We start from the raw sequence: 17,066 nt of genomic DNA on the forward strand, positions 1-17,066 counted from the left end.
CATGATTTCCTTTTAGCTTGATACACTTTCCAGCGATTTTCAATAACTTCGATACCCTGTTTGTAGTAAGAACTGTCTGTTGGAGGCCACCGTAGCGCAGGGGTTAGCCTGGGTTCGAACCCTGGCGAGAACATTAGAAAAAAATTTCAGACCATTAAATGGAGGGCCCTTATCATTGAGCTTAAACTTGAATCGAACAGCACTCATTGATATGTGAGAAATTTGCCGCTGTTCCTTAATGCAATGTTCATGGTCAAATTTGCATTTGCACTCCCTACTTGCTCAAAACATCCATCTCTTCATTACCGGCAAAAATTTCCGCCAATCCCATTTTTTAAATTTGGAAAAAACAAGAAAGCACGTGCTAAGTTCGGCCTGGCCGAATCTTATATACCCTCCACAATGGATCGCATATGTCGAGTACTTTGCGCGGTATCTCTTTTTAGGTAAACAAGGAATATTGAATAAGAACTGTTATGTTAGTGGAGCTATATCAAGTTATAGTCTGATTCGGACCATAAATAAATGCCGAACATTGTAGAAGTCATTGTGTAATATTTCAGTCCAATTGAAAGATGAACTTTGCAGAAGTCATCTCAGTCCAGTCCAAGTCTCAAGAAGCAAAATCGGGAGATCAGTCTATATGGGAGTTGTAAGGATCGATGTGGATCGATTAAGACCATATTAGACACTCACGTCGAAGGTCATGTGAGAAGCCGTTCTATAAAACTTGTGCCAAATCGGATGAGAATTGCGCCCTCTAGAGGCTCAAAAAATCAAGGTCCCAGATCGGTTTATATGACAGCTATACCAGGTTATTTACCGATTTGTGCCGTATTAGGTGCAGTTATTGGAAATCATACCAAAACATCACGTGCAAAATTTCAGCCAAATTTGATTAGAATTGCTCCCTCTAAAGCCTAAAGAAGTCAAGACCCAAGATCGGTTTATATGGCAGCTATATCAGGTTATGTACCGATTTGCCGATCATACTTAGCACAGTTGTTGGAAGTAATACCAAAACACCGCGTGCAAAACTTCAGTCAAATCGGACGAGAATTGCGCCCTCTAGGTGCTCAGGAAGTCAAGACCCAAGATCGGTTTATATGGCAGCTATGGTCTCCAACATTCAATTCAATTATGGTCCGAATGGACTAATTTAGTCATTCTGTTTGTAACTCCTCAAAATATTCGTCTAAGGCCCCATAATGTATATATATTATTTATCGTCATGATATTTTAAGTGGTTCTAGCCATGTCCATCCGTCCGTCTGTTTGTCGAAAGCATGCTAACTTTCGAAGGAGTAAAGCTAGCCGCTTGAAATTTTGCACAAATACTTTTTATTAATGTAGGTCGGTTGGGATTGTAAATGTAACCAAATCGGTCCATGTTTAGATATAGCTGCCATATAAACCAATCTTTGGTCTTGACTTCTTGAGCCTCTAGAGGGCGCAATTCTCGTCTGATTTGACTGAAATTTTGCACGTGGTGTTTTGGTATCACTTCCAACAGCTGTGCTAAGTATGGTTGAAGTCGGTTAATAACCTGATATAGCTGTCATTTAAACCGATCTGGGGTCTTGAGTTCTTTGGTTTTTAGAGGGCGCAATTCTTATCCGATTTGGATGTAATTTTGCACGTGGTGTTTTGGTATCACTTCCAACAATTGTGCTAAGTATGATTCTAATCGGTTCATAACCTGGTATATCTGCCATATAAACCGATCTTGGATCTAGAATTCTTGAGCCGCTGGACGGCGCAATTCTCATCCGATTTGGCTGAAATTTTGCATGTGGTGTTTTATTATGACTTCCAATAACTGTGCTAAGTACTGCGCAAATCCGTACATAACCTGATATAGCTGCCATATAAACCGATCTGGGATCTTGACTTCTTGAGCCCCTAGAGGGCTCAATTCTCATCCGATTTGGCAGAAATTTTGTAGAACGGCTTCTCGTATGACCTTCAACATGCGTATCCAATATGGTCTGAATCGATCAATAGCTCGATACAGATCCCATATAAACCGATCTCCCGATTTTGCTTCTTGAGCCGCTACAAGGTGCAATTCTTATCCGAATGAAATATTACACAATGACTTCTACAATGTATGTTTTTATGGTCCGAATCGCATTATAACTTGATATAGCTCCAATAGCATAACAGTTTTGTTTGCCTAAAAAGAGATACCGCGCATAGAACTCGACAAATGCGATCCATGGTGGAGGGTAAATAAGATTCGGCCACGCCGAACTTAGCACGCTCTTACTTGTTCGCTCTCACTCAGTTACTCGCTCTCTTCTGCTAGTAAATAATGTAAGCGAACTACTTCCAGTGAAAATTTTGTGCAAATTTGCACACATTTTTGAGTACGCGAACACTCCTATTGTTGCCATTTGTGCAAAAACCCAAAAAAATCAAAAAACAATTGTCAAAAAAAAAAATCGAGAAATCGAAACCGATTTCATCTCCCATGTCGATTTCACACTCCCCTTCAACAATTTTTTTTACCAAATTTTTTTCAACTTAACGTTTGAAATTTTTACATTTTAATTTAGATTTTCTACAATAACGGATTAAATTTAGAATTTAATATTTCCACAAATTCAGTTTTTTTCCTTTAGACGATTTAAATTATTTATAAATTTAAATTGCTGTGAATAGTTTCATATGTGCGCAAGTGAATGAAGCAACCATTTATATAGTGCGTATACATTGCTCATGGTGTTGTTTCCTTATTCGTTCAATAGATTTCTCTATAATTCACTACGACATCCCACAAGTAGGCTAGAAACATCTATAACGTCCATATTAAATGATCTGCGGCCGGTACGCCACACCATACAAAATTCCCAAGATGCGGCGTACACAACGACGAATAACAACAGGTTGGGGTCAAATGGTCAAACATATGTTTTACAAACACTTTATTCACACACAGAAATTATTCACAACAACAACACTGTAAAGGCATAATAACATTTCAAAATTGGCATTTACGAGGTCTGCTCGAAAAATAACCGTTATTTTCAAATTTCGTTAGTTACGTATGCTCGATTTTCGAGTTTTGTTTTTGTTGTGTTGGTGCACGTGTATGTTTTATATGTTGGTAATATCAGCCATTTTGGATTGTCAGTTTGTTTTTGACAGATAAAAAGATTAGTCGTGTAACTATTCGCAAAAATGGATCAAAGACACTGCATTAAGTTTCCAAAAAGCTAGTTTCAGAAGTGTTTCGAGGATTGGAAAAAACGGAAAAATAAAAACATTTTTTGAAGGGGATTACTTTGAGATAGTTATTGAGGTATAAATAAATACTTTTTGAACAAATTTATTTTTTGATCGGACCTTGTATTTGCTCCCTAAGTGGTTGTGCGTTGTGAATAGCTTTTATGTGAGAATTGTGTGTCGTTCCAAAATGCAATGCGTATGAATTGATGCTCCGAATTTATCCTAATTAGGCCTCTACCCTACAATGCACTTCATTTTCCACCTCCCAATGGACTAACTGCAAGGACATCTGCCAACAACGATGCGCATCCACCTGCTTCTCAAAGTATTAATCCTCCCTTAAATCGGCTGGCTTTGGAAAATTTGCGTAATCGCAATTATGCGGGACAATCATCATCCTCCAGACAGTCTTCGGTTTGTAGAATTCCAAAAAATTTCATTTGTTTCTCTATTTTCATCGTTGATCGCATCATTTGAAGGGAAAGATGTCGTTGGTTTTAACAAAAATGAATTATAAAAAATTAACCCAGACCATAACTTGTCTCTGTTGCTTGTCAATTTTCACACCATTCAATGCGGTAAAACTATAAACAAATTTCTTTCATTATTTGTATATCTTCACTATATTTCTGTGTGTATGTGTGCCAGTAGAGTTAGTTTTGTGATTATATTGTGTATCTTGCACCATGTGATGAACGTGAGTGAGTGTTTTTTTTTTCTTTAGTAATGATTGAAAGTAAAAGTAAAGATTTCATAATAGAATATTTCAATTCGAAATATATCCATATGAACATACCAACTCATCTCAGTGATATAGAATGCACGACCAACTCAACATGATTTGTTATTTGTACTTGATTACTCAACCTCATATCCATTATTTCGCGACCAAGATATTAAGGGGGGAACCTATTTTTAGGTAACCTTTGAACTGATATAATGTAAACATATAAGCAATGATAAATTCTTTCAATATGATCTGTCGGAGTACATCAGTTGCTTCTTCTCCGTTGTATGTGAATGTAATTCAACTCGTGGTTCATACAACACTCAAATTTTTTGGTAAATGCAGATTGGTCCGTATCTATAGTTTTTCTTTGTAGTGTTCAAACGTATTCAAAGCCCAGACTATCCTCCCCTCGGTTATGATGTTCTCAACCATGAATGATAACTAGGCCATTTGTTGTGTCACAGGAACATCGATACTATCCGGGTTTTGCGTAGTAGCAAGAGCTGGCAAAATATCGATGGTACTATCCATATTTAATTTTTTGACTGAATATCGATTGATATTATAAATAAGCAATCCGACACTAAAGGTATCCCTTAAGATACATTGCACCTATAGAGGGCGCAATTTTCATACGATTATTATTTATTATATTATTTTGTGCAATGTTTTCTCTCATGACTTCCAACTGATTTTATTAACGTTCGTTTTATTTGGTCTATACATTGATATTGCTTCTATATAAATCGATCTCCTGATTTTTACTTCTCATTTTCATTTGAAATATAGGTGATGGGATATTAACGATAGTATCCATACTATCGATATTTATTATTAAAACTATCGAAAATATCGAATGTTGCGATTAGCCAGTAGCTCGAGCGTCTTAGAGCTAGATTCCGTCCAGGTTCCGTCTTCTCTTAGATTGAATGTATGCAAGTGTTTTCGGTTCGTTGTAGAACAATCTGCGGAACCTGAAGGTCTCATACACTCCTTCTATAGACTTAAAACAGACCCATGGGGCCGTATTGGACAATATAGTCGAAATTCGTCTATGTTATATATTGGGTTGCCTAAAAAGTAATTGCGGATTTTTTAAAAGAAAGTAAATACATTTTTAATAAAACTAAGAATGAACTTTAATCAAATATATAATTGCCATTTTGTTCGATAACCTTTTGCCATCTTCCTGGCAAATTTAGTATTCCACGCTCATAGAACTTCTGGCCTTTATCTGCAAAAAACTGAACCAAGTGCGATTTTATAGCCTCATCATTGCCGAAAGTTTTACCATTTAAGGAGTTCTGCAAAGATCGAAATAAATGGTAGTCTGATGGTGCAAGGTCAGGGCTATATGGTGGATGCTTCAAAAGTTCCCAGCCAAGCTCACTCAGTTTTTGGCGAGTGACCAAAGATGTGTGCGGTCTAGCGTTGTCCTGGTGGAATATGACACATTTACGATTGACCAATTCTGGTCGCTTCTCCTTGATGGCTGTATTAAATTTGTCCAATTGGTGACAGTAAACATCCGAATTATTCGTTTGGTTCCTTGGAAGCAGCTCAAAATATACCACACCCTTCCAATCCCACCAAACAGACAGCATAACCTTCTTTTGGTGGATATCAGCCTTTGAAGTGGTTTGAGCTGGTTCACCATGCTTGGACCATGATCGTTTTCGACTAACGTTGTTGTAAACAATCCATTTTTCATCTCCAGTTATGATTCGTTTTAAAAACGGATCGAATTCATTGCGTTTAAGGTGCATATCACAAGCGTTGATTCGGTTTGTTAAATGAATTTCTTTCAATACATGTGGTACCCATATTAAAATTGACGCCAAACAAACAAATCTAAATAAAATTGCGGGCACTTTTTTTCTAAAGCAAGCTAAAAGTAACAGCTGATAACTGACAGAAGAAAGAATGCAATTACAGAGTCACAAGCCGTTGAAAAAATTTGTCAACGCCGACTATATTACTACTATATTACCGACAATTACTTTTTGGGCAACCCAATATATAACCTATGACCTATCATGTATATGTACATGTAAAAAGGCGCTAAGTTCGGCCGGTGTAAACCACCTTTCGTCATTATCCAGTGAAAAATGCATAATTTATGCCGCCATAGCAGCTTTATCGATATATGGTCCGATTTGGACCAAATTCGACACATTGTTCAATTTTTTAGAACAAAATACTGGTGTTTTTGGTAGCCATATCCAAATATAGACCGATCTGAAACATATACGATGTCGAAAAGCCTAGCTTAAGTCACTGTGTCAAATTTCAGCGAAATCGGATTATACAATAAATGTGCCTTTTATGGGGCCAAGACTTTAAATCGAGTGATCGGTTGATATGGCAGCTATATCAAAATCTGAACCGATTTGGACCAAAGCGAAGAGGGCTGACGAAGGGCCTAACACAACTCATTGCCCCAAATTTCGGCGAAATCGGACAATAAATGTGCCTTTTATGGAGCAAATACTTAAATCGAGAGATCGGTCTATATGGCAGCTATATCCAAATCTGGACTGATATGGGCCATATTGCAGAAAGTTATCGAAGAACCTAACGCAACTCACTGTCCCAAATTTCGGCGACATCGGACAATAAATGCGCCTTTTATGAACCCAAAACCTTATATCGAGAGATCGGTCTATATGGCAGCTATATGCAAATTTTAATCGATCTAGGCCAAATTGAATAAGGTTGTCGAAGGGCCTAATACAACTCACTGTCCCAAATTTCGGCGATATCGGACAATAACTGCTCCTTTTATGGTCCCAAAACCTTAAATCGAGAGATCGGTCTATATGGCAGCTATATTCAAATCTGAACCAAATTGAAGAAGGATGCCGAAGGGCCTAACACAACTCACTATCCCAAATTTCAGCAAATTCGGATAATAAATGTGGCTTTTATGAGCCTAAGACCCTAAATCAGCGGATCGGTCTATATGGGGGCTATATCAAGATATGGTCCGATATAGCCCATCTTCGAACTTAACCTGCATAAGGACAAAAAAATATGTTGTGCAAAGTTTCAGCTCAATATCTCTATTTTTAAAGACTGTAGCGTGATTTTAACAGACAGACGGACGGATATGGCTATGATCGTTGCAAACGGAGTGACAAAATGAATATACCCCCATCCTTCGGTGGTGGGTACAAAAATCGGAACATTGCCAAAATTACAAATACGTAGGCCAGAATTCACAATTAGTTCATAAATCCATTCTCCCTCTGATGGCCCGTCTTCGCCATTGTGAGTGGTGCGCGTGGCATTTCAACCCAGCATGAATCACATCTCCCGATCGCTTTGCACTGCCTCGTTAGGCGGGTCCGTTTCCTCGTAGGGGAGGTAAATCGGTGAGATCAGCAGGGAATTAAAGTTTCTGGTCTGGAACTTTTCGGTTGTCAGATTGAAGGATTAGACTCAAACTTTCCCTGTCCACTATACAAGTTTCACGGTGTATTTCCTATTGCTTTACCCAGGGACCAGTACATGGCAAAACCGAAATCCAATTAAATAACGCCAGCATTTTAGGTATAAAAAAATAAGCATCCCTAATTTTGTTTTTTATACCCACCACCGTAGGATAGGGGGTATATTCATTTAATCATTCCGTTTGCAACACATCAAAATATCAATTACCGACACTATAAATTAAACATATATATTACGGATCGTCGTTAAATTCTTAGACGATTTAACGATGTCCGTGTGTCTGTCCGTCTGTTTTAATCACTCTACAGCCTTCAAAAATTGAGATATTGAGCTGAAATTTGGTACAGATACGTCTTTTTTATGCACGCTGGTTAAGTTCTTGAACAATCCAAATTGGACCATGTTTGGATATAGCTGCTATATAGACCGATTTGCTCCTAAAGGGTCTAATATCCATAAATGCTTTATTTTGTATCCGATTTCGCTGAAATTTTAAACAGTGAGTTGTTTAAGGCTTTCCGACATCTGACCCAAATATGGATCGGATCGGACTATATTTAGATATAGCTGCCATATAGACCGATCTTCCGATAAAGGGCCTGAAGTTCATAAGCTTTATTTATTTATTACTCGATTTCGCTGAAATTTGCAACAGTGGGTTATTTTAGGCCTCCCGACATCTGACGTAAATATGGTTCAGATCGGACTATATTTAGATGTAGCTGCCATATAAACCGATCTCCCAATAAAGGGTCTGAAGCCTATAAAGCTTAATTATTACCTGATTGCGCTAAAATTTGAAACAGTGCGTATTTTTAGGCCTCCCAACATAGGACCCAAGTATGGTTCTGATCGGTCTATATCTAGATATAGCTGTCATATAGACCAATCTGCCGATTAGGGGTCTAAAACACCTAAAAGCTTTATTTATTACCCGATTTCGCTGAAATTTAAAACTGTGAGTTGTTTGGAGCCTCCCGATATCCGAGCTTAGTTTGGTTGAGTTCGGACTATATTTAGATATAGCTGCAATATAGACCGATCTGCCGATAAAGGGTCTAAAGCCCATAAAAGCTTTATTTATTTCCCGATTTCACTGAAATTTGAAAAGTGGGTAATTTTAGGCCTACCGATATCTGATCTAAAAATGGTTCAGATCGTACTATATTTAGATATAGCTTTCATATAGGCCGATCTGCCGATAAAGGGTCTGAAGCCCATTACCAGATTTCGCTGAAATTTGAAACAGTGAATAGGTAGAGGCCTCCTAACTTCCGACCTAAACATGGTTCTGATCAGATAAATATAGCTGCCTTATAGACCCCTTTATTTATTACCCCATTTCGCTGAAATTTGAAACTGAGTTTTTCTGAGTCTCCCGATATCCGACCTTAATATGGTTCAGATCGGTTTATAATTGGATACATCTGCCAAAAAGACCAATATTTTGTTCTACAAAATTAAAGTGTCATATATATTAAACCACTCAATGTCCGTGCCGAATCTGAAGTTATCCAATTTTCACCGGATTGTAACGAACTGGCAAACTATAGGCTGAAGCTCGGCTTTGGAAATTTGATGGGGTAGAGGTCACGGTGGCACATAGATGAGTATCTGTGTCCATTCGGTCTTCGTGAGCAAACTTTGAATTGAATGTTTCTTCCTTACAAAAAATGTCAATAGTATTGGTACACCTTGTGAATTGGTACACGTTTTTGTACAGCCGTATTGGTACAGATAGATTTTCGGTATTTTAAAGATCACCGTAGCGCAGAGGTTAGTATGTCCGCCTATGATGCTGAATGGCTGGGTTCGAACTCTGGGGAAACCACGAGAAAAAATTTTCAGCGGTGGTTTTTCCCTTCTAATGCTTGTGATATTTGTGAGATTCTTTGCCAAGTAAAAAGAAGGCCCCTTATCATTGAACTTAAACTTGAATCGGACTGCACTCATTGATATGTGAGAAGTTACTCCTGTTCCTTAATGGAATATTCATTCATTTTCCAAATGATTTAGCCGAAATTCAGTAGAGTTGGCAAGAAAAAGATTTCGTTAAGTTCTAACCTACTTCCGCGTTTTAAACAAATCTTGTTGTTGTAGCTCCGTTCGCTGTAGGTATACATCTGATTCACTCCGAATTTATTCTGAGATTTTCAGTGGATCGGTCATGAGGTGGTGACTAATTTCGTCTTTTAACATTCCAATATTCCTCATTTTATCCCTAAGTGAGGATTCAAGCTCGGTGTGTTAAAAGTTAGGGTGATTCCTCTGGTGGCAACTTAGGAGATACAGTTTAATTAGCAGTTAATTATGATACTTAACCTTAAGCATCTTGATCTTGGACAGATCTGTGGGTTTCCCCATAATGTCTTGCTTACTGCAATGACCCATACTGGAACAGTGTATTTCATCACCCGTCAGCTAATTGTCTTAAAGGTTGGCAATAGGTTTTCCTTGTCCATTCACCAAGGGCTATGTTTTTTACAGACGCCAGTAGCCTGGGCTGACATCGACCATTACCTTGACCAATTTTGTGGCCTCAATCGTCCAGACGTTGAACAATGTCTCTGATGAACGAATAAGATTATGTCCTCGGTCGTTGCGGAGTGCAAATGGCTCCCATTTATAGTGGTCCTTTGACTTGAATTCATGAGTCATTTTAAGAGAGCCTTAATTTTTTGAGGTTAGTTGAAATTTTGGAAGTTAAGTACGGTTATGCCCCCAACAGCAAAAACCGCCTAAATATGCCCATTTCCATAGACGCCTCAATTTTCATTCGATATAGCTTAAATTAGACGCCCCGGTAGCCGAGTTGATAGCGTGCTCGGATTGCCAGTGCGCGAGGGTCGTGGTTTCAATTCCCATCAGAGACTTTGGCCTGTCGCTTTTGTGGTAATACAGTGGACTTAAAATTGTCTAAGTGAGTCTGTAAAGGACTGCCTCTCTTACCTAATCTAACCTAGATGAAATTTAGTACGTAAAATACACACATGTTCTTCAACACTCACTGCAAATATCAGCACTCACAGCAAATACCAACCAATCCCATGGCACGGGATAGCTGTATGCATCACACAAGCTGGAACTTTGAGGTCCGATCTGTGTGGTGTTCTTTGCTGTGCCGAGAATCTTAGCTGCGAGCAACCGGGCGCGTCCACAGGTTGCGAATAGTGCAATGCCCCATACGGTGTAGCTGCAACTGCAGCTGCGGACAATCAGCGATATCGAGAGGAGAGTCTCACTGAAAGGTCGGGTGGCACCGGCTCTTGCACAAATACTGAGTGCCTATGATGATCGATATGACAAGACGAGTTATTGGTGTCTTATGGTGCCAATGGCCATTCTGTTCCCGCGGCGATCGGTCTTTTGGACTAGAACGAGCTTGCTCACCTACAGAGCTTGACGAGGATCGCTACCTCCACATGAAAATGTGGTTACAACAACAACAACAACAATCCCATGGCAGCCGGTTGTACGTACCGGATTGACCCGATTTCTTCTTCATCTGCAAGGGCTGCCGCTTCAGTGTACAACACACTGCTAGAACAACAATCAGCCACATAGATCCAGATGAAGTACGCTCATGTTCTTCAACATTTACAGCAAATCTTACCCCATAGATCTGTAAATAGATTTAGCGTTCATATATAAACAAATCCCCGCATTTGAATTCTTGATCTTCTAGAAACTTCAAATTATGCCAGAAGTGACTGATCATTTTAACAGAATCCATGGTGCTAGGTAACAAAGAATTTTCAACAACAACAACTTAATGAAATACTGATGTCAATCCCATGGCAGCCTGTTGTACGTACCGGATTGATCCGATGAAGTCCTTCATCGACAAGAGCTGCCGCCTCAATGTACACCACACTGCTGATGTTATCGATTTGTTTTTATTTTTACTGTGTTACAGTCCTACCTACTGCATACTTACTACACATTAAAGTCTAAAGTCTATTTGTATAGGAATTTAGTGAGTGAGGGAGAAATTGGGATTCTGGTGTTTTTTACAATAATAGTATATGGGCAATAGGTACACTATTTTGATCTATTTTTAAGATAATTTTTATTAGTTTTTTAATTTAATTTAATTTTTTTTATTTTATTTTTGTTTTTTTATTTTTATTTTTTTTTATTTTTTTTTTTTTTTATTTTATTTTTTTTTTTTTTTATTTTTATTTTTTTTTTATTTTATTTTTTTTTATTTTTTTTTTTTTTATTTTTATTTTGAAATTTTTTTTATTTTTATTTTTTTTTATTTTTATATTTTTTTTTGAAATTTTATTTTTTTTATTTAATTAAATTTTATTTATGTAAATTTAAGTTTATTTTTTTTATTGTTGTAAAACTATAATGTTATATAAATAATATTTATTTTTTTGTATATATCCTTTTATTAAATTTATTTTTATAAATTTTTTTCTGTCAAAACCACAACCTTTTTTGAATTGATTCTTTCGCCAAATAATCTGATATTATAAAGGGAAAAAATAGTTTAATTTAATTTTTTTTATTTTTTATTTATTACTTATTATTTTTTTTTTTTTTAATATTATTTTTTTTGATTTTTTTTAATTTAATAATTTTTATACCCACCACCGTAGGATAGAGGTATATTCATTTAGTCATTCCGTTTGCAACACATCGAAATATAAATTTCCGACCCCACAAAGTATATACAAAGTAAGTATATTTGTTTGTCCGTCTATCTGTCTGTCCGTCCATCTGTTGTAATCACTCTAGAACCTTCAAAAATTGAGATATTGAGCTGATATTTCGCACAGATGCGTCTTTTTGATGCACGCTGGTTAAGTTCGTGAACGGGCCAAATCGGACCATATTTGGATATAGCTGCTATATAGACCGATCTACCGATAAAGGGTCTAATGCCAATAAATGCTTTATTTTTTATCCGATTTCGCTGAAATTTTAAACAGTAAGTAGTTTAGGGCTTCCCGACATCTTACCCAAACATGGTCCAGATCAGACTATATTTAGATATAGCTGCCATATAGACCGATCTGCCGATAAAGGGTCTGGAGCCCATAAAGGCTTTATTTTTTAACCGTTTTCGCTGAAATTTGAAACAGTGGGTTAGTTTAAGCCTCCCGATATCTGACCTAAATGGGGTTCAGATTGGACTATATCTAGATATAGCTGCCATATAGACCGATCTCCCGATTAAGGGTCTGAAGGCCATAAAAGCTTTTTTTATTACCCTATGTCGCTGAAATTTAAAACAGTGGGTTATTTTAAGCCTTCCGACATATGACCTAAATATGGTTCAGTTTGGACTTTATCTAGATATAGCTGCCATATAGACCGATCTCCCGATTAAGGGTCTGAAGCCCATAAAAGATTTATTTTTTATCCGATTTCGCTGAAATTTAGAACAGCTAGAAGGTTAAGGCCTCCCAACATCTGACCTAAATATGGTTCTGAACGTACTATGTAGATATAGCTGCCATATGGACTGATCTGCCGATAAGGCGACTGAAGCCCATAAAAGCTTTATTTATTACCCGATTTCACTGATATTTGAAACAATAATTTTTTTTGAGCCTCCCGATATCCGACCTAAATATGGTTCAGATTAGACTATATTTAGATATTGCAGCCATATAGACCAAGCTGCCAATAAAGGGTCTAAAATTTGCATTTGCATATCTGCCAAAAAGACCAATAATTTGTTCTACAAAATTGAACAGTGACTTATGATTATTAGAACACTCAATGGCCGTGCCGAATTTGGTTGCACAAGTTATCCAATTTTCACTGGATTGTGACGAAAGGGGGTTTACATACATACCCGAGGTGGTGGGTATAGGTAAAGTTCGGCCCGGACGAACTTAATGCTTTTTTAATTGTTTATGTTAAATTTACTTTTTATAAGTTTTATTCTATTTTAAATGTGTTTTTTTTTTAATTTTAAATTTATTTTAAATTGCTGTTTTTTAATTTTATTTTATATTGTATAAAATATATTATATAATTTTTTTTTTAATTTGTGTTTTAGTTGTTTTTTTAGTTATTTTATTTTTTTTTTTATTTTTTTATTTGTTTTTATTTATTTTTATTTTTTTTATTTATTTTTATTTTTTTTATTTATTTTCATTTTTTTTTTTATTTTTAAATTTTTTTTACCCGGACATGTATGTATGTACCCGATTGTATGAATTTGTTTTTTTTTATAATTTATTGACATATTTCAATCGAATTAAATTTTTTTTTAATTTTATTTTTTTTTAAATTTTATTTTTTTTTTTAATTTTATTTTTTTTTTTAATTTTATTTTTTTTTAATTTTATTTTTTTTTAATTTTATTTTTTTTTAATTTTATTTTTGTTTAAATTTAATTTAATTTTTAATATATGTTTAAACATATTTTATTTTTAAATTTTGATTAGGTTTTAATATGTTTACTATTTTTTTTATAAAATTTTTCATTTTTGATTTTTTAAATATCCCCTTTAATAAAAGTGATCCAAAAATTCATCAAATTACACTTCATGTAAATGTAGACCGGTCTGATTCAGATCGTGTATTATGTTGTTTGTACAAATATTGTCCAACATATCAGATTGACATATTTTGTATGATTAAAAAATGAAAGATAAGTGGTGCTTTTGAAGTTCAACTTTATATAATTCTTGTTATTCTACCATTTGCAAGTAGGCTACCGTCGACCTTTTGCAATTAAGTGTAATAATCCGACTATTGATTTGCATCTGGCAACTTCAAATCGCTATAATGCGTAAACATCAATTAATAACTCATGCTACATGCTTGTGCTTTATAAAAAATACCCCAAATCAGAGTTAATGTAAATATTCCTATTTTTGTTTTACTTTCTTGATTTATGACGCAGACTGAAGATGCCGATCAAACAGATAGTGGAAATCGTTCGCAGACATCAGCTTCATCGACTAGACGAAATTCTGTGGAGGATAATAATGCAGCTACTACTGAACAGGTAAGGTTGGGCAGTGTGAATTATACGAAGAAAAGGGGAGGAGTTACACCAGAAATTGGTTACAACAACTTAAAACAAAGATTTACGGCCGTATTCACAAAACTTAATAAGGCCTTAAAATAGGTTAATTTGACCGTTTTATAAAGGAAATCTGTCTAATAAACCTATTTCAAATCTACATTCAGTTTTGTAAATGCCGGTGTTAATATTTATAGAAAAGGTTAACCTTTGAGATTTGTTTTAATTTTCACAAAAAAATTTCACCGAAATTTGATTAAAAGTTGGTAATCTGTTCGTCTTTTCACGCGAATACCTGTCAAACTCAGTACGATAAACTTAAAAATGAAAAATGTGAACAAACTCTCATTTACGCTTAGGGATGGTATTAAAATCGTTCATTATGGAAAGTTTTCACAAAACATTGTTTCCTTATTGCAGAATATCTCAAAAAGCGTTTTTTGCAATAAAATGCATATTGGCAACACTCTCATCATATGTTTAAATAAATTGTTTCACAACAATTCTGACAACAGAACACAGTACCCTGCTTTACATAGTAGAAATATGATTTCAAAGAAAATGGCATGACAATTTGCTTAATTTTGACGAAGAAAAATTTTAAAGAAATTTTTATGGGTTCTCAATGTTTTTGGAAAATTATGTCAAATTATGATTTTTTTTAAAAGGGTTTGTAAAATTTTGAATTTGTGAAAATATTTGCGCAGTTTTGATTTTTGCATAGAAAATTAATTTTCGGGGACAATTTACTTGGAAAATATTATCCAAAGAAATCAAATAGAAGTTTAATTTTTAATATTTTTTCTTTCAGGCTGCCCCTAGCGCAGATGAAGAACCCCTTCCTCCTCGATGGTCCATGCAGGTAGCACCCAATGGTCGTACATTCTTCATTGATCATGCCTCAAGGCGTACCACTTGGATAGATCCACGTAATGGACGCGCCAGTCCCATGCCAAATCAGACACGGCGTGTTGAAGATGATTTGGGACCATTACCCGAGGGTTGGGAGGAACGCGTACACACAGATGGGCGTGTATTTTATATTGATCACAGTAAGATTACAAAAATTAACCTTCTCAGTGATATGAAATCATACTCTGGATATTTTGCAGACACAAGAACAACACAATGGGAAGATCCACGACTGTCAAATCCAAATATTGCCGGACAAGCGGTACCTTATTCCAGGGATTACAAACAAAAATATGAATATTTCAAGAGTCATCTTAGGAAACCTGTAAGTGCTATGAAATTTTGTTGAATCATCTTAGCCCTTATGGAATAACAATTTTTGGAAATGTTTTTTGCAGACCAATGTACCCAATAAATTTGAAGTGCGTGTTCGTCGTATATCAATATTAGAGGACTCATACAGGATTATTAGCCAAGTAACCAAAACTGATTTATTGAAGACCAAGCTGTGGGTAGAATTTGAAGGAGAAACTGGTTTAGGTAAGGAATGTGATGGCAGCAAAAAAAAATACTTAAGTTTGGTCCACAGACGAGCAAATGAAAAAACTCACAATAAATGTTAATACAACAAGTAAAAAGGCGTTAAGTTCGGCCGGGCCGAACTTTGGATACCCACCACCAAAGTACATATATACCACCGGGTATATATGTAAACCACCTTTCATCGTAATCCGGCGAAAAATGCATTATTTATGCCCCATAGCAGTTATATCCAAATCTGGTCCGATTTGGACCAAAATTGACACGGACATTGAGTGGACTAATAAGTACAAGTATAAAAAACAAATATTGGATTTTTGGTAGCCATATCCAGATATAGACCGATCTAAACCATATACGATACGGACGTCGAAAAGCCTAACATAAGGCACTGTGTCAAATTTCAGCAAATTCCGATAATAAATCTGGCTTTTATGGGCCCAAGACCTTAAATCGAGAGATCGGTCTATATGGCCGTAATATCAAAATCTGAACCGAGCTGGGCCAAATTGAAGAGGGATATCGAAGGGCCTTACAAAACTCACTGTCCGAAATTTCAGCGAAATCGGACAATAAATGCGCCTTTTATGGGCCCAAAATCTTAAATCGAGAGATCGGTCTATATGGCATCTATATCCAAATCTGGACTGATCCAAGCCAAATTAAAGAAGAATGTTGAAGGGCCTAACACAACTCACTGTCCCAAATTTCGGCGAAAGCGGACAATAAATGCGGTTTTATGGGCCCAAAACCTTAAATCGTCAGATCCGTTTATATGGTAGCTATATCCAAATCTGAACCGATCTGGGCCATATTGCAGAAAGATGTCGACGGACCTAATTTAACTCACTGTCCCAAATTTCAGCTACATCGGACAATAAATGCGCCTTTTATGGGTCCAAAGCCTTAAATCGAGAGATCGGTCTATATGGCAGCTATATCCAAATCCAAAGATATCGAAGAGCCCAACACAACTCACTGTTCCAAATTTAGGCAAAATCGGTCAATAAATGCGCCTTTTATGGGCCCAAAACCTTTAATCGGCGGATCGGTTTATATGGCAGCTATATCCAAATCTGGGCCAAATTGAAGAAGGATGTCGGCTGGCCTAGCACAACTCACTGTACCAAATTTTAGCAAAATCGGTTAATAAATGTGGCCTTAATGGGCCTAAGACCCTAAATCGGCGGATCGGTCTATATGACA

The 17,066-nt window shown here is 36.2% G+C and overlaps 1 protein-coding gene across 14 annotated transcripts in view; it reads left to right on the top strand.

The window, feature by feature from the left end:
* The window catches only part of LOC106092293 (E3 ubiquitin-protein ligase Nedd-4), a 51,951-nt gene that overhangs the window by 32,550 nt on the left and 2,335 nt on the right, over positions 1-17,066 (top strand). For 11 of the 14 annotated variants that reach the window (XM_013259111.2, XM_013259107.2, XM_013259109.2 and 8 more), the window contains 6 exons: positions 2,751-2,888; positions 3,462-3,645; positions 14,286-14,390; positions 15,220-15,460; positions 15,521-15,645; positions 15,719-15,860. In XM_013259111.2, the coding sequence (XP_013114565.2) occupies positions 2,751-2,888; positions 3,462-3,645; positions 14,286-14,390; positions 15,220-15,460; positions 15,521-15,645; positions 15,719-15,860 (935 nt within the window). The remainder of the gene's footprint in view (positions 1-2,750; positions 2,889-3,461; positions 3,646-14,285; positions 14,391-15,219; positions 15,461-15,520; positions 15,646-15,718; positions 15,861-17,066) is intronic. The other 3 variants (XM_013259118.2, XM_013259120.2, XM_013259119.2) reach the window with 1 other exon arrangement.

The sequence above is a fragment of the Stomoxys calcitrans genome, chromosome 1 (genome assembly GCF_963082655.1).
Source record: "Stomoxys calcitrans chromosome 1, idStoCalc2.1, whole genome shotgun sequence".
Lineage (NCBI taxonomy): Eukaryota > Metazoa > Arthropoda > Insecta > Diptera > Muscidae > Stomoxys > Stomoxys calcitrans.